Consider the following 17,310-nt stretch of genomic DNA (forward strand, 5'->3'; position numbering starts at 1 on the left):
GAGGATCCAAGCAAGGCTGGATGGAGAGGCAGTGGCTTCTATTAGATCAATTAATTGATCTATTAGATCACTTAAAAAGCAGAGAGAAGCTTTTGGGCAAACTGGTTTTTGATCTGAAGCAGTTTCTTCACTATTTATAGCTGATCTACTAAAAGATCTTTAAGAACTCCATTCTTGGGCAGTTTTGGGATTTCTCTCCAGCCTCATCTCAGAGCTGATTGCTGGAGGTGTGGGCTTAGTGAAACACTTGGGATTTCTGAGTGCTGACACTGAGGCCTCGTTGTGCTCTCACTGAGAGCTGGAGAGTTCCTTGGCTTTGATGGAGCCACGACAGCCTCACTCTTGAGACTCAGGGACGTGGGTGTGCAGAAACATTTCCGCTCTGAGTTTCATACCCAGGCAAATTGTAAAATGCAGCTTTATTGCCAGAATTATTTCATCTACCTTCTACTTTCCCATGATTGTTTCTCACTGTTCTGTGTTTGAGCTTCCTGGGCTCAGTTGCCCATCCCTCATGTTGGCACAAAAGCCATTGCTTTGAGGGAAGGTGGCAGTTTCATGCTCCTGAACCAAGACAGGCCAGTGTTACTATGATTTTATCCTCCGTAATCCTTGTAGTATTTCTGAGCTCCACCTATTTCTTCAATAGTCTCCTAAAGATATATTTTAAATTAAACACTTATTTTTATCACGAGTGTGGATGCCTAAAACTTGAGCGGTTTGTTAAAAGCTTTAATTTGGCTGTTAAAAATGACTGTCCTGCATGAGCAGATGCTGTGTGTAGATTGCATGGGCTGAGCCTTCCCTGTCTGTGTGCTCTGCTCTCGGCACAGGTCAGTCAGCCCAAGCTGCCGCTGAGGACCCTGGACCCCCGGATCCTGCCACGAGGCCCCGACTTCACGCCAGCCTTTGCTGACTTTGGGAGGCAAGCCCCCGGGGGAAGAAACGCGTCTGGAAGTGTGAGTTTACCCCAACTTGCTCATTTAAATGCTGGCCCTAACATTGATTAGGTCCTTCCTCAGACTTTTGGGCCTCTTCCAATGTGCCGGTGGTTTTGGTTTGGTCAGGGTGAATGCAGGGGTGATGTTTGCTTGGCTGACAAAATGTGGGGGAATTGGGAACGGTTGTGGATGTTTGTCATGGGGAGCTGTTGTTTGGGAAGGGTTCATCTCTTTCCTGTTTCCCTGTGTGAGAGGTGGAAGCGTTTCCACACCAGGACCCGGCAGTCGCGTGCGCGGTCGCGCGTTCGTCGTACAACAGACCCGGCGTCGGCGCGTCAGCCTGGGGGCTGTGCTGCAAAACACACCCACAGGGCAAAGGGATTTTACTAACAAACAAAATACAGCCAGCACCTGTGTGTTCCTGCTTTCTCTGTGCTTCCACGTGTTGCTTTGGTCACTTCATTCCTTGTTTTTCCACTTTTCCGCTGCTTTTCTCTCATTTGCCCTTCTTCTCCCTGTGTCTGGCTTTGCCCACCCTCTGAAATCCCCCTGTGAATTCTTCACTCATGCCTCTGCCATGTCTTTTCCTGGGGCACAGGTGCCCCCAGCACGCGCTGCCCCGTCAGTGCCACTGAAGGAGGACGCTGCCACCGTTAGGGGCAATCCCTGATTTTCAGCTGTTGAGCAGCTTCTGCTGTGTCCATCTGGATGTGTCTAACGACACAGCCATCGTGGAGCTTTCAAATCTGCTGGTTCCAGAAGAGTTCCCTGAATCACCCCAACTTCCAAGTGTGCAGGTTTCCAGGAGTCAAACCCAGCAGTTTTGGGTCAATGTAATAGTTCTGCTTTGGGAGCAGCCTCGTGGCCGGTGCCTCAGTTCCAGGGTGCACCCCTGTGTCCTGGAGTTGCCTGGTGCCACAGTTTCTCTTGGAGCACCAGCTGGTCCACAGAACCCGGCAAGGTCGCCGGCGTTTGCCGCGTTGGGCTGCCCTGTGGTGCCTCCCTCCTCTCCCGTCAGCGCTGAGTGTCCCGAGCCCTGCGGCGCCCGGGTAACGCCGCTGTCGCTCTTTGTCTCTCCGCAGGCCTGCAAAGTGCAGAGCACCCCTGGATTGCCCTCCCTGGCTCGGTGCGGGCCCCCATCATGCCCTCTCTTGGTCTCGCCTCACCCACCATTGAGGAACCTGCCGATAGGGGTAAGCCAAATCCCCCCCTCTCCCCCCAGACTTTGCACCTTTTTGTAGAGTTGCCTTTTTTCCCCAACACCCACCGTTGATAAAGAACGACTGGCAGAAAACTTTACAAAAAGGTGCAACCTTGTTTAAAAAAAACCGAAACAAGACTTGCGTTGTACCCCTCTAGGCAGTCTTCAGTGGTGGGTGGGACATCACCAGCTGAGGGCATGCTGGGACGTTGGCCCGAGCGGGATCCGCGAGGGTCTGCACTTTGCAGACCTGTGGAAAGGGGGAGAAAAGGTAAGTCCCGCTTACCCCGTTCATTTGGAGCATTCAGCACGTAACATACATCTTACATTTGCGCCTTTGCAGAGCAGAGCCTCTCCTTGCCTTATTCTGGAGGAGGGCTGGAAGGTGCCGTGGTTTAACCAGCCTGTCCTCGATGCCGGCGGTTGTAGGATCAGAGGGTTCTGAGCCCAGCAATGCCAGATGTCCCCTCTCGTGAGCATGGCCACCCCTGCGTGTGCGCTGCCTGTCCCCAGCCATCCCACCTCTGCACAGGCCATGCCATCAACCATCCATCCACTGCCTCTTCCTTGCCCCAGTAACGTGGAGCAGCTCAGCGCTAACCGCTTCCGGCACGTTGAGAGTCTTTTGTTTCGCTTCTTTGGCTTTTGTCTTTGTTTCCCTCTTTTTGCTTGACCGTGTTTTATGACTGTCTCTGCCACTAACCAGTGTTGTGTCGGACGGCAGCGGGGTGGAGGTGCACAGGACAGGATCCAGCTGGGAAGGCTCTTTGGTGTAGGCAGGGTTAGGTGAGCGTGGCAGGTGAGGAGATGCATGCTCGGAGATGTGGGGCTGGAGCAGACGGGTCTGTCCCTGCACAGGCTGCGTTGGCTTCGTCCTTCCTCAGAGGTGATGGAAACTGAAATCACCTCGGTTCTTGTTCCTGGAAGGAACAACCCCTCCCACCATCGAAGATCAATTTCACTGTCTGCATTCAGAGCCTCTTATAGAGGGAGAAGCACTTCCTTAATTCCTTCAATGGTTTCTAAAGTATTTTCATGACTTGTGGCCTGAGTGGGAGCACCAGGCCAGTCTATGCTGCTGTGAGTCTTTGGCTCCTCTGCAGGAGTCTTGTACCTTTGTCTTCCTGCTTTCCTTCCCCGTGTCTTCCTCTGGAAGAGAGATCATTCAGATTAATGCAGGAACACCTGGTACTTGTCCCATGCTCCAGAACCATCATTATTTACAGGAAGCCAGGCCTGAGCTCAGGCACCTCTTGAACTTGCTGTATAAATCTGGAGCCAAAAACCCCAGACCCCTAGACCATTTCTCTTAAAATTTAGATCCATCTATTATGTTATTACATCTTCAAAAGATGCTTCTGTTCACTGATTGAAAACCTAATCACACAGTTTGAACTGAGTTTATTCACAGATATTAAAAACACACAGACTCAAAGAAAGTCGTCGTTGTGTTGATGCTTGAAAGATCTGGGCTCAAAGGCAGCTGGATGTGAGGAGGTGACAGGTGACACACTGGTGCTCTGTGCATCCCTCAGTTTGCCAAGGGAGTCTCCTCCCTCAGTGGTGGGTGGGTGTTTGCTGAAAAGGAACATTTGCATGGACCCGTGCCCGAGGCAGTGCCGGCCTCTGCGACTGCGTCCCCGTGTGTCACAGCCTGCTGTGTCTGGGGGTCCTCCTTGGGCAGGACAAGGGGTGGCTGCAGATCACCTCTCCTTGGCTTTGCCCCTGTTCTGGGGGGGATGAGCTCAAAGGTTTGGGGTTTCAGGGCACACTGCAGCCTGGCTCTGATTACAGAGCTGTCTGTGGGCAGGAGGTGTGTGCTGAGCTCTGGCACACGTAGCTGTGCCCAGCCAGTTTCTGTGACATCCTTGTCTGGTCTTCCAGCTGGAGGGAAGTCTCTTCTCTCCCCGTGGGCAGCGTGGTCAGAGCCTGGGCAGCAGAGCTGTGTAACACCAGAGGTGCTGTGTGAAGGCAGAGCTGCTGTCAGGCCTTGCTGAGCCTGGTGCCACTCAGGGCTCAGGGTGGGAGCAGAGAGGGGACACAGGGAGGGATCAGTGTCTGCTTTAGGAAGGTGTCTGACACACAGGACTCCTGAAGGCTCCCTGTTCCACTGCTGACTCCTCAGGAGTGATCAGCTGGTGTGGTTGTGCTACAAGTGGTTGGACTTGATGATCTTGGAGATCTTTTCCAAGATAAATGATTCTGTGATTACAGCATTCATGGGGCTTGTGCCCCATGCAGTTTGAATAATCTGCTGGGCTATTTCTGTGTGCGGCAGGGGATGTGAACAGGGGTCTTTGTAAATTGAGGGGAGCCCAGTGACACCCTGGCCCTTGGAGGCCTCTCCCAGGCACCACAGGGAGCAGGTCACTCCTCAGGGTGAGGTCATTGTCCTCTGACAACATCTTCCTCTGCTGCTGTTATCCCCAACAGAGCTCCAGCACTGCTGGTGATCCTGCTCATTTGCACACATTTACCTTGTCAAAGGCAAGTGGTTCAACTCCCTCCTGCCTTTAAGAAGAATTTTGCCTTTCAGTAACCACAAATCCAGATTTGTGGCTTATGTATGACATAAGAGGCACCAGCCAAGAGCTCTTTCCTCCTATTCATTGAAGCTCTTCAAGTAACTGCAGTGGCCTTTTTGATGCTCGTTGAATCCATTTGTTGAACAAAGCAGTCTTTGAAATTGCCCATCTTCCATGAGTGGCTGCTGAGCAGATTAATTACTGCTGTGGGAAGTACCAGGTTTGATAATGGAGTTTTGCTGCTTTAATTTGTACCTTGAGGTTGGCATTTGTGATAAATGAGTTCAGAAATGTGAAAGAGCATGGGGGAAGAGCAACCTCCCAATAGCACCTGGTACCTTTAGTCCTTAATCAGATGATGGAAAGGAGGTTTGGGGGTGTCTTGTGCCCTACCACTTGTACATGTGGTGAAAAACTGCCCAGCTGTGGCAGGTTTTGTGCCTGTTCAGGAGGAGCATCACATTACACAGGATTGCAGAGGTGCTTAGGCAGCTCCAGAGCACCCTGATTCCCTTTCTTCTGTGAAACCACCCAGAGACAAACCCAGAGTTTGTCCCACATCTGTTAGGATCCATATTTTTCAAGTGCAGGAGCTGCAGTGATACTCCTTCACTGTGTTTTACGTAATTCCCATCTCAAAATGGCTTTGTTGGAAGCAATCTCCAGTAAAACAACATTTCTGGCAGAGCTGCCAGTTTATCATTGTCTAAGTGCTTGGGATGGCATGTCTGAACTACATCTGTAATCTGAATTCTTCCACACCTCGCTGTGATGCCTCAGTTATGGAGTTTCTGATCCCAAGAGGCACTTTTGGCCAGTTGGGGTCAGTTCTGCCCCCTGTAGCAGCACCCAGAGCGCCGCTGGGTTGTGTAGGTTGTGTAGGCAGAGTCAAACCCCATCTCTGTTGGGAAGAGCTGCCCAGAGGAATGTGTTGGGTGTCTCCACGTTCCCTGTGAGCAGCCTGGAGCAGTGCTGGGTCAGAGGGACTCCTGGTGTCCCAGCAGGACGTGCTGGTGGTTCAGCAGTGCCGTCAGTGGGTGTTGGTGTTTGCCCTGGCTGTGTTACCCAGCCTAAAGTGGGATATAACAAGGAATGTTTTTGTCCTAGTTGTTGAATGTTGGACCGAGGAGATCTCAGCCTGGCCAGAGGAGGGAGCCCAGGAAGATCATCACTGTGTGTGTGAAGGAGGATGTGCACCTGAAGAAGGCAGAGAATGCCTGGAAGCCGAGCCTGAAGAGGGAAAACCAAACTGAGGACCCAGAAAATGTCAAAACCCAGGTGAGAGCATAAACAGGTCTGAGGGTGCAGCAGCTGCCCCAGGTAATGGGAATTTGGCTTCCCTCTTGTATCAGACAGTGAAAAAGGGCAATGCATTCCAGTTGGAATCCCAGTTTTCCCCTACCTTGATGGTAATTTTTGTATGTTTATTCTTGACCTGGTGTTTAAATGCCAGTCCTGTGTATTAAGCAGAGAACACCAGACAAGCTCCTGTCTCTCTTGCAGGATTGCTTTCCTACTGCTGTTTTACTGGAATGTTTCTGTCTCCCTTCTAAAGCAAAGAGCATTACATTCCCAGATCACATTTCTTCCCTGAATCCTCAGCAAGACTGAGGTTCCTTTGTGAAATCCCTCAGCTGGTCCTGCCCAGCCCAACAGTGCTGTCTGGAGCTGCCTCTGTTCTCCACCTCCTCTCCTCCACGGGGCACTTGCTCTGGGAGGAGGTGTTTGTCTGGTGGTCAAGCTTGTAATTTGTAGGATAAGGTGGAATGGTCTTGAAGGACACTGGAATTCTGTTCTTGGAGCTCATGGTGGCATTGTTGACCTCATTATCATCCTGGACAGGAAAAAATAAAGTACCTTAAAGTGATTTATAGGAGAGGTTGATTACATCTGGCTGAATGAGACAGAGACCACTCCCTGTTAATTTATATCTCATGGATTAAACTGATATAAAGAAGAGTATTTCTGACAGGAGGGGCTTTGTGCCTCTGTTGCACTCAACAAAAGCACTTGGGTGTTCCCAGAGCTCCTGCCCTATAGTCTTGATCTTTGGTAGCCAAGTGAGGACTGGGTTAGGCTGTGCAGAAACCTGTGGTGTGTCACTCAGCTTCCCAGACATTCCTACAGGATGTCTCCATTCCCCTGTGGGAAGCATCCTGGCTCATTCCTGAAGTCCACCTGCACCGCCTGTGCCTGAGCTTGCGGCGTTTGTGTCCCTCAGGAGCTGTTCCGCAAGGTACGAAGCATCTTGAACAAGCTGACACCCCAGATGTTCAACCAGCTGATGAAGCAGGTGACAGACCTGACGGTGGACACGGAGGAGAGGCTGAAGGGAGTCATTGACCTGGTTTTTGAGAAGGCCATCGACGAGCCCAGCTTCTCCGTGGCCTACGCCAACATGTGCCGCTGCCTGGTGACGGTAAGAGGTGACAGGAGCTGCCCTGGGCTCAGGGGCAGCCACAGAAACTGCAGAGAGCAAAGTGGGAGCTCCTGAGTGTGAGCAGGAATAATTAATGTGGAGGTTTTTGTTGGCCATGCCCAAGGCAGAGGGATTTGCTTGGAGCAGTTGTTGGGAGTTGAGGACTCCTTGCTCCACCTGGTTGCAAGATGAGTTGTGTCAGGGAAGTTCATGGGATAGCATAGGCAGAAAAGGGAGCTTAAAGCTCTTCTCATTCCACCCCTTGCCATGGGCAGGGACGATTTCCACTATCCCAGGTTGCTCCAAGCCTCGTCCAACCTGGCCTTGGACACTTCTGGGGTGGGCAACCATGGCTGCTCTGGGCACCCTGTGCCAGGGCCTCACCACCTTTCTGTGTCTGTCAGTTCCAAGGGAGCCCAGGATGAGCCAGGCTTTGCACGGATCATTCTCAGATGGTGAATTTGGGACAAAAGAGCCCCTTTTTCCCCAGGTCCTTCATGGCATGCAGTGAAGGAATATGGCTTAAGCCTTCAGCAGAGAACAGGAGAGTTTTCAAGCAGAGGGTGCTTTTAAGGGATCATATGGATGGAAATGTAATTCATCCCCGGGCAGAGATGGTGTCAGCCAAGTTTGGAGTGTGACTTTACATCTGCAATGTAAAACTCCACTGGAAATCCTGATGTGAGGCTTTACTTTCACAGCCTTGCAGAGACGTGCAGCTCAACATGAAGAGCAAAATAAATTGTTATGGATGACCCCTCCTCTGTGGAGTTTATCCCTATTTCTGCTGATGTTTTTCTTCCTTCTCACTCCAGCTGAAAGTGCCCATGGCAGACAAACCTGGGAGCACAGTAAATTTCCGTAAGTTGCTGTTAAATCGCTGCCAGAAGGAATTTGAAAAGGACAAGGCTGACGATGATGTCTTTGAAAAGAAGCAGAAAGAACTCGAAGCTGCCACCACTGTAAGTGGTGTTTTTCTCCATAAGTTCTCAGAACTCCCTCACAAAATTATTTCCTTTTGAAACAGCAGTTAATTTGGGGGGATTTTGGAGTTGAGACTTTCATTCTGTCACTGTGCCTGAGCATAATAAAAAATACTTGCCTTGACAGTGGGTTTATGTCACAGACATCTTTTATGAGAAATCCTTTCCTTAGGATTTTTCCTCCTGAGAAGCTGAGAGGCCTCAGGAACAAAATGTAACCAATGGTTATCTGCTGCTGTGGAATGCAACAGGTGCATCTGGGATTGGGTTCATGTGGTTGTTTTAATTAATGGCCAATCACAGTCAGCTGGCTCAGACTCTCTGTCCAAGCCACAAACCTTTGTTATGATTCCTTCTTTTTCTATTCTTAGCCAGCCTTCTGATGAAATCCTTTCTTCTATTCTTTTAGTATAGTTTTAATGTAATATATATCATAAAATAATAAATCAAGCCTTCTGAAACATGGAGTCAGATCCTCGTCTCTTCCCTCATCCTCAAACCCCTGTGAACACGGTCACAGGTTTATCTCAGCATCTCTCTGGGCTTTAGGAGTAAAAGAGGGAACAGTGTCCATGAACATAAAACTGGATCTTTCAAAGAGTCCTGTGCCCTGGGAACGTGGTTTTGCAGAGCTGTGTTCCTGTGTTGCAGCCAGAGGAGAAGACTCGGCTCCACGACGAGCTGGAAGAGGCCAAGGACAAAGCCCGGCGGAGATCCATCGGGAACATCAAATTCATCGGCGAGCTCTTCAAGCTGAAGATGCTGACAGAGGCCATCATGCACGACTGCGTGGTGAAGCTGCTGAAAAACCACGACGAGGAGTCCCTCGAGTGCCTTTGCCGCCTGCTCACGACCATTGGCAAGGACCTGGACTTTGAGAAGGCAAAGGTGGGGCAGGAATGGGAGTGAGGAATGAGGTTCTCTGGGCAGAGCTGGAAAAATGGGTGTGGGGTGGTTTTATTTGAAGATTTGTTTTTTCTTCAGGAATTTCCATATGGCATGAGAAATCATCCACTCCTCTGTGGATGTTTCGTCATGACCTGGCCTTGCTCCCTGCTCTGTCATAGATTCTGTATCATTTTCAACTGTGTTCTCCAGTTGTTATTTCCAAAGATTTTATCCAAACACACAGCCCAGAAATGCTCAACGTTTCCTTTTTCCAAGTTGAATGTCCCTCTTCCTTTGTAGTTCCCAAAACATTATTATTTCCAGTTGAAGGTTTATATTCCCTACAAAAGCCACCATGAAATGTGTTGTTCAGGTTAAATCTACAGCACCCTCATTAACCAGTCCAAACCCCCACCTGAGCCTCGGGGGTGCCTGTGTTTTGTGTCATCCTTGTCCCCAGATGTGCTGGGATGTGGCAGCTGTTCTACATCCTCCTCCCCCTTTTCCAGCAAATGTATCTGTAGCACAGAGCACTGTGCACTCCAAGAGCAGCTCTTGGCACAGACACTCTGCTGCTCCTTCACACAAACCAGCCTTGGGATGAACAACCCGAGGGTTTTGCCAGGAATCAGTGGGACTGGGCTCTGGAACCAAACAGAGCTAATTGTGTTCAGCTGCCCCGGGCAGGGAGTTCCCTCTGCACTCAGGGATCTCAGGGATTGCAGCAGATCAGTCCTGAGCCTTAGGGGAAGGAATTTCCCAGGCTGTTCTGTGAGCATTGACCAAACCAGTGGGGTTTATCAGCAGTCCCAGGCTAACACCCGGTGCTGTGAGCACAGAACCAGCAGGATTCAGTTTCTCTGTGTGCTCTGGGAGGAAAAACAGGTCTGACTTCCAGGCTGGGTGAGGCCTGGATGCTGTTTTGGTCTTTGGAGCACTGTAAAAGCAACATTTTGGTGCTCTGCTGGTTGTGCACCCGCGAGCTGGGGCATGGCAGAGCACAGAGCAATTCCAGAGGCCTCTGTCCTGTCTTTGGGATTGGTTATTTCTGTCAATACTGAGGGAATCCTTCTTAATGGGGTAGATATTTTATTATGTGTTTTTATTGAAGCTGAACTGTCAGTCATGGTTTAATTAAAACTTCTAAACAAAGTCCATTGGAAATATTTCCCCGTCATGCCTAACTTTGGAAACATTTGCTTCCAGGGCTATAACTTTCCAAGGCAAGGCCAGACACAAATTTTAATGGATTTTTTCTTGTTTCTTTAACTACAAGGACAAGGGTTCAGCTAGTTTTTAGTGAAGAGAGTGGGAAACATGGTAGAAAACTGCTCTGAAACTCTTGTTTGAAACAACCAGAGGCCTTAATTTGAGAAAAAGGCTTCTTAGAGCTTGGTGAGCCAAATTTAGACCTAACAAGAGCTTCTCTCCTGATCCCAATTCATGTCCTAGTGTGAACCTATTGGGATTCCACCACATCACAATTTTCTGGATGAGGAGTTTGTGGGGTTTTTCCCCCAGCCAAGCCCATTAAACTGTTCTTGCAGAGAGACCCAGAGCTGCTGCTCAGTCTGGCCTGGCTCAGCTTGGGGGATAAACCATGGCATGGTGTGTCTTAGGCTGGTTTTGTACCCATTTTGTTTCCTGAGCCAGTTTTTTTTTGGGCTGAGGTGAGCACACAGCTGATTTGGATCTTCCAAATTTGAGATATTTGATTGATATCTCAATCTGGAAGCTCAGATTGAGATATATTTTTAATGAATGTCGTGTTTATTATGTACGTGCAGAGGGTGTAGATGATTTGTGTAATTAAAAACCCAGAGAAAGGGTGTGCCTGCACAGTTGTGCCTCATCTCCTGCAGGTGCTGCCCTGTGCATCCTCAAATCCACCCTGGAGGAGTGTACAGGACCCAGCACTGCCCTCTCTGGGGAGCAGCCCTGAGTCCCTGATGCTTCTAGCACAGAAATCCCAGAATGCAGAACCTGCTGGGTGCCCCTCCCGGGAGTGTTTTCATTTCCTCCACAACTGATGGTGCTGATGATGTTTTTCTTGTCTAGCCCCGCATGGACCAGTATTTTAATCAGATGGAGAAGATTGTGAAAGAGAGGAAAACCTCCTCAAGGATTCGGTTCATGCTTCAGGATGTAATAGACCTAAGGCTGGTAGGTCCCAGCTCCAGGGAGTAGAAGTGTGAAATCATGGGTGGCTGCTCTGGCTTGGAAGGAACCCTCAAGGATCATCTCATTCCACCCCTGCCATGGCAGGGACACCTTCCCCTGTCCCAGGCTGCTCCCAGCCCTGTCCAGCCTGGCCTTGGGCACTGCCAGGGATCAGGGACAGCCAGAGCTGCTCTGGGCACCTGTGCCAGGGCCTGCCCACCCTCACAGGGAGCAATTGCTACCTCCCAATCTCCCATCTGACCCTGCCCTCTGGCAGTGGGAGCCATTCCCTGTGTCCCCAGTCCCTCTCCAGCTCTCCTGGAGCCCCTTTAGGCTCTGGAAGGGCTCTGAGCTCTCCCTTGGGGCCCTCTGTCCTGCAGGTGAGCACACCCAGCTCCCATGCCAGTCTCTCATGTTCCCTTCCCTATCCAGGCTGGATAAGCTCTCATGCAAGAGCAGGGATTCATGGCTCAAGTGGGGTGTTAGGGGGAGATCTGTTCCCTTCTCCCCCAGGTCTGGCTGTCCAAAGCCAGGAGATGTCTCCATGTTGTCCTGGTGAGGTGCAAGGGGTCCCCACACTTTGCAGGTGAAGATGTGACCATGGGTGGAACAAACCTTCCCAGCAGCTGTAATTCCCCTCCAGGGGAGCTGGTTTGGGCTGTGTGGAGGCTGAAGTCACAATTTTGGCTGCAGGTAGAGATAATTACCCCAAGAGCTGTAATGAGGCTGCAGCAAGATAAGGGACAGTGTGGTCATTCCAGGGCTGGAGGGCTCTGGGCACTGCATGGCTGAAAAGACACATCAAGGAGGGAAAGTGGTTTTGGAGTGACAGCTGCTCCACTCTGCAGGATTCCTGTGTCAGCCATCACCATTCCTGGAGTGCAGAGCACTGTCTCCACTTAAAATCAGTCACTTGGTTTTTTTTATTTTCATTTCTTCCCTCAAGCTTGGAGGAGAGGCTCCCACAAACAGTATCAGTCATAAACAGAGAGTGACAGAAGCTCTTCTCTTTCCTCTGAGCCTTGAAAGAGAAACTGGGAATGTGCAGGCTGGGGATTAAGGAATTCACTCAGGTCTTGGCTGCAGTCTCTGTAGCTGAGTACAAGGCTCTGCTCTGGGGTGCTGGGATACCCAAGTCCATAATGTGTCCATGACCATGTCCATAATGTGTCCATAATGTGTCCATAACCACATCCATAACCATGTCCATAATGTGTCCATAGCCATGTCCATAACCATGTCCATAATGTGTCCATACCCATGTCCATAATGTGTCCATAACCATGTCCATAACCATGTCCATAATGTGTCCATAACCTTGTCCATAATGTGTCCATAACCTTTTCCATAATGTGTCCATAACCACATCCATAACCATGTCCATTATGTGTCCATACCCATGTCCATAACCATGTCCATAACCATGTCCATAACCATGTCCATAATGTGTCCATAATGTGTCCATAACCATGTCCATAACCATGTCCATAATGTGTCCATAACCTTGTCCATAATGTGTCCATAACCTTTTCCATAATGTGTCCATAACCACATCCATAACCATGTCCATTATGTGTCCATACCCATGTCCATAACCATGTCCATAATGTGTCCATAACCATGTCCATAATGTGTCCATAACCATGTCCATAACCATGTCCATAATGTGTCCATAACCTTGTCCATAATGTGTCCATAATGTGTCCATAACCATGTCCATAATGTGTCCATAACCTTGTCCATAATATGTCCATAACCTTGTCCATAATGTGTCCATAACTTTGTCCATAACCATGTCCATAATGTGTCCCAGCTCCACAGGATTTTCTCCAGCCCCTCTAAGGCATGACAAGGGTGGGAGGATGGGGCCTCATTGCCAATATTCAAACCCCTCATGTTTGATGCTCCCCTGGAAGTTGCCCTGAGCGTGTTTGGTTTTTTTGCTTCTTCCCCAGTGCAACTGGGTGTCACGGAGAGCAGACCAGGGCCCCAAGACCATCGAGCAGATCCATAAAGAAGCCAAGATTGAAGAGCAGGAAGAACAGAGGAAGGTGCAACAACTCATGACCAAAGACAAGAGGAGACCAGGTAAAGTAAAAGCCAAGCTGGCTGCTCATTTCACATCCAGTGTCTTTAGAGGGAATCCCACATAAAAGGAAAAAAAAATCTGGGGGGTTTTTTTCCTAAGTGTAATGAGCAAAGGAAATTGGGTCCTTATATGGCAGAGGCTGGAAAAGGAAAGATCTGCCATGGATTGGCTGTGGGGATTTTCAGGGGCAAATCTCATGGGTGAAAATAACCAACCACAGGCCAACAGTGCTTACACATTCCATTCATGCAAACCATGTTGGATTTTGTGACAGGCTGCCAGAAATCTGTTATAACAAGTTATTACTTAGGAGTCAGATTTGCCATCAGTTCTCATGCACTGCAGAGTCTCAGTTCAAGAGAAAAACATCTCATTTCAGGAGTAACCATGTTGTCTTCAGTTGTTAAAGCCATGAGGTGCTGACTCTGTGTGAGGGAGTGCCTTGGTGTCACCTTAAACTGCTCCTGGCCCTCAGGGCACTGTCTGAAGACAAAGTTGGAGTGACTGGGAAAATGAAGACTGGGACAGAGCAGGGCAAGGAGAGAGTAATTTGGGGGATTCTTTAGGGATTGGGGGATCCTCTAAGGATTGTCAAATGAAAGTGCTTTGAAAACAGGGTGGAAAAAAAATCCATGTAGACTTTAATTATCCTAAAAGTGACACCAGGAGAAGGTGAGGAACCTGGGAGTGCCTGAGGGGCTCTGTGTCAGACCAGCCAAGTGCTGCAGGAATTGTGGGGGGAGTGAGGGTCTGCTCAGGGGAGGCTCTCACCTCACCAGCTCCTTCTGTGAGCTCCTTGACCTGCAGCACCTGCAGGAATGCAGGGAGATCCAGCCAGGAGCCATCCCTTCCAAAAACAGCCCCTGGAAGGAGTGAGAGCTGTTCTGTGCAGGCTGTGGTGTGAGGGCACAGGCAGGCAGGGGGAGGGAGGCTCCTGAGCAGGATCCTGCCCTCAGAGCAGTGAGCTGGGCTGAGCTGGGCTGAGCTGAGCTGGGCTGGGCTGAGCTGAGCTGGGCTGAGCTGGGCTGAGCTGGGCTGGGCTGGGCTGAGCTGAGCTGGGCTGAGCTGAGCTGGGCTGGGCTGAGCTGAGCTGGGCTGAGCTGAGCTGGGCTGAGCTGAGCTGGGCTGGGCTGAGCTGAGCTGAGCTGAGCTGAGCTGGGCTGAGCTGAGCTGGGCTGAGCTGAGCTGGGCTGGGCTGAGCTGAGCTGAGCTGAGCTGAGCTGAGCTGAGCTGAGCTGGGCTGAGCTGAGCTGGGCTGGGCTGAACTGGGCTGAGCTGGGCTGGGCTGAGCTGGGCTGAGCTGGGCTGAGCTGGGCTGAACTGGGCTGGGCTGGGCTGGGCTGGGCTGAACTGGGCTGGGCTGAGCTGGGCTGAGCTGGGCTGAGCTGAGCTGAGCTGAGCTGGGCTGAGCTGGGCTGAGCTGAGCTGGGCTGAGCTGGGCTGAGCTGGGCTGGGCTGGGCTGGGCTGGGCTGAGCTGGGCTGAGCTGGGCTGAGCTGGGCTGGGCTGGGCTGAGCTGAGCTGGGCTGAGCTGAGCTGGGCTGGGCTGAGCTGAGCTGGGCTGAGCTGGGCTGGGCTGGGCTGGGCTGAGCTGGGCTGGGCTGAGCTGAGCTGAGCTGAGCTGAGCTGAGCTGGGCTGAGCTGAGCTGGGCTGAGCTGAGCTGGGCTGGGCTGAGCTGAGCTGAGCTGAGCTGAGCTGAGCTGAGCTGAGCTGGGCTGAGCTGAGCTGGGCTGGGCTGAACTGGGCTGAGCTGGGCTGGGCTGAGCTGGGCTGAGCTGGGCTGAGCTGGGCTGAACTGGGCTGGGCTGGGCTGGGCTGGGCTGAACTGGGCTGGGCTGAGCTGGGCTGAGCTGGGCTGAGCTGAGCTGAGCTGAGCTGAGCTGAGCTGGGCTGAGCTGGGCTGAGCTGAGCTGGGCTGAGCTGGGCTGAGCTGGGCTGGGCTGGGCTGGGCTGAGCTGGGCTGAGCTGGGCTGAGCTGGGCTGGGCTGAGCTGGGCTGAGCTGAGCTGGGCTGGGCTGGGCTGAGCTGGGCTGGGCTGAGCTGGGCTGGGCTGAGCTGGGCTGGGCTGAGCTGGGCTGAGCTGGGCTGGGCTGAGCTGGGCTGGGCTGAGCTGGGCTGAGCTGGGCTGGGCTGGGCTGAGCTGAGCTGAGCTGGGCTGAGCTGGGCTGGGCTGGGCTGAGCTGAGCTGAGCTGGGCTGGGCTGAGCTGGGCTGGGCTGGGCTGAGCTGGGCTGGGCTGGGCTGGGCTGAGCTGAGCTGAGCTGGGCTGGGCTGAGCTGGGCTGAGCTGAGCTGAGCTGGGCTGGGCTGAGCTGGGCTGGGCTGGGCTGAGCTGAGCTGGGCTGGGCTGGGCTGAGCTGGGCTGGGCTGAGCTGGGCTGGGCTGGGCTGAGCTGGGCTGGGCTGGGCTGAGCTGGGCTGGGCTGAGCTGAGCTGAGCTGGGCTGAGCTGGGCTGAGCTGGGCTGGGCTGGGCTGAGCTGAGCTGGGCTGGGCTGGGCTGAGCTGAGCTGGGCTGGGCTGGGCTGGGCTGAGCTGAGCTGAGCTGGGCTGGGCTGAGCTGGGCTGGGCTGGGCTGAGCTGGGCTGAGCTGGGCTGAGCTGGGCTGAGCTGGGCTGGGCTGGGCTGGGCTGAGCTGGGCTGGGCTGGGCTGAGCTGGGCTGGCCTGAGCTGGGCTGGGCTGAGCTGGGCTGAGCTGAGCTAAATGTGCTCTCTTTGTCCTCCTCAGGTGTCCCGCGGGTCGACGAAGGCGGCTGGAACACTGTGCAGGGGGCAAAGAACAGCAGAGTGCTGGACCCCACCAAGTTCCTTAAAATCACCAAGGTAGGTGCCAGCACAAGCCTCCTTCAGGGCAATAAAACATCTGCCAGTCCAGGAAGGACCAGGATGGTGTGTGCAGGTCAGACCTTGGGGCTGGGACACATTAAATGCTCAGAGTTAATACTGAGTGTAAATCAAGCTGCATTTTCTTCTGGATGTTCCTGCTTTGTCCTGAGGGAAAGGAGTGTGCAGACTTTCTTTCTCAGGTTCATAGTGTCCTTTTGGTAACCCAGAAGCTCTCACAGTCAGAAAATCTGCATTTTATTAATGGCGATGAAAATGTGAGCCAGGGTATTGTGTGACATGGAGATGCAGCACAGCACCCATGTTCCATGGGTCTCAAACACCTGCTGGAAATCCTTGGCTGCCTCAAGTTCTTGAGACCCTCATCTGATGCTGCTCCTCAATAAAACAGGGAGGCCACATCCATTTTGATGTGTCACAAACAGCAGCACTCCAGCCTTAGGATGCTCCAGTAGAATGGGAAGAGCTGTGTCTGCTTTAGAGGTTTCTCGACTTGGTGGCATGGTTGCATCCCCCAGTATGTGATAAACTCTCATGTTCATCCTCCAGATGAGCATCTTCCTGTTCTTTCACCATTAAACTGGTGAATTTGGGACAGTTTTCCAGGCTGCAGGTTGGGCAAGTTGGAGATTTCTCCTTGTTGAACTTCAGAACAGCTCTGGATTTTCTTGCTGAGGAGAAATCTGACCTTTGCATAAATCAGTGACTCCTAAATATTCTCTTGTCCCACTTAATGTCACTTGCCCTGAATTTTTGCACTCAGTGCCTGGATTCTTGGAGAGCTGTAAAGCAGCTTGGAAAGACTGCAGCCCTTCTGCAGATCCAATCAGTTTGTTCCTTCTGAAAGTCATAAACAGTTTCCAAAACTTAAATAGCAGGAGAGGCTACAGCTCACCTGGGAAAAGCCCTTCTCCTCTGTTCCATACAAATGGAGCTGGGTCCCCAGCAGCTGCTTTGGAAGGAGAGAGGAGCTCCTCTGAGATCTGCGAGGTCACAACCTCCTTGTCAATAAACTCTCCCACTGAACATTGTAAAATCAATATTCTCTTCTTGCCAGACACCACTTCCTCCAAGTTCTGTGACCTGTTGTCATCCTTTGCCCTCTGGATTGTTTGGTGTCCTGCAGATCCCCCCCAAAGCCATGACTGGAGAGTTGATGGACAGTGAAACTGGTTTACACATCACAAACAAACTGAACATCTTTCAGATATGGATATACTGAGCTTTTCCACCTTCCTGAGCTTCAGAATTCCCAATAAAAAGAA

At 51.6% G+C, this 17,310-nt stretch overlaps 1 protein-coding gene across 13 annotated transcripts in view; it reads left to right on the forward strand.

Moving 5' to 3' along the window:
- EIF4G3 (eukaryotic translation initiation factor 4 gamma 3) overlaps nucleotides 1–17,310 on the forward strand; it is a 150,960-nt gene that overhangs the window by 113,999 nt on the left and 19,651 nt on the right. For 12 of the 13 annotated variants that reach the window (XM_036396108.2, XM_036396109.2, XM_036396111.2 and 9 more), the window contains 9 exons: nucleotides 834–959; nucleotides 2,024–2,134; nucleotides 5,775–5,945; nucleotides 6,889–7,086; nucleotides 7,902–8,048; nucleotides 8,721–8,957; nucleotides 11,016–11,120; nucleotides 13,073–13,205; nucleotides 15,930–16,024. In XM_036396108.2, the coding sequence (XP_036252001.1) occupies nucleotides 834–959; nucleotides 2,024–2,134; nucleotides 5,775–5,945; nucleotides 6,889–7,086; nucleotides 7,902–8,048; nucleotides 8,721–8,957; nucleotides 11,016–11,120; nucleotides 13,073–13,205; nucleotides 15,930–16,024 (1,323 nt within the window). The remainder of the gene's footprint in view (nucleotides 1–833; nucleotides 960–2,023; nucleotides 2,135–5,774; nucleotides 5,946–6,888; nucleotides 7,087–7,901; nucleotides 8,049–8,720; nucleotides 8,958–11,015; nucleotides 11,121–13,072; nucleotides 13,206–15,929; nucleotides 16,025–17,310) is intronic. The other variant, XM_036396112.2, reaches the window with a different exon arrangement.

Source organism: Molothrus ater, chromosome 23, assembly GCF_012460135.2.
Source record: "Molothrus ater isolate BHLD 08-10-18 breed brown headed cowbird chromosome 23, BPBGC_Mater_1.1, whole genome shotgun sequence".
In the NCBI taxonomy this organism is placed as follows: Eukaryota; Metazoa; Chordata; class Aves; order Passeriformes; family Icteridae; genus Molothrus; species Molothrus ater.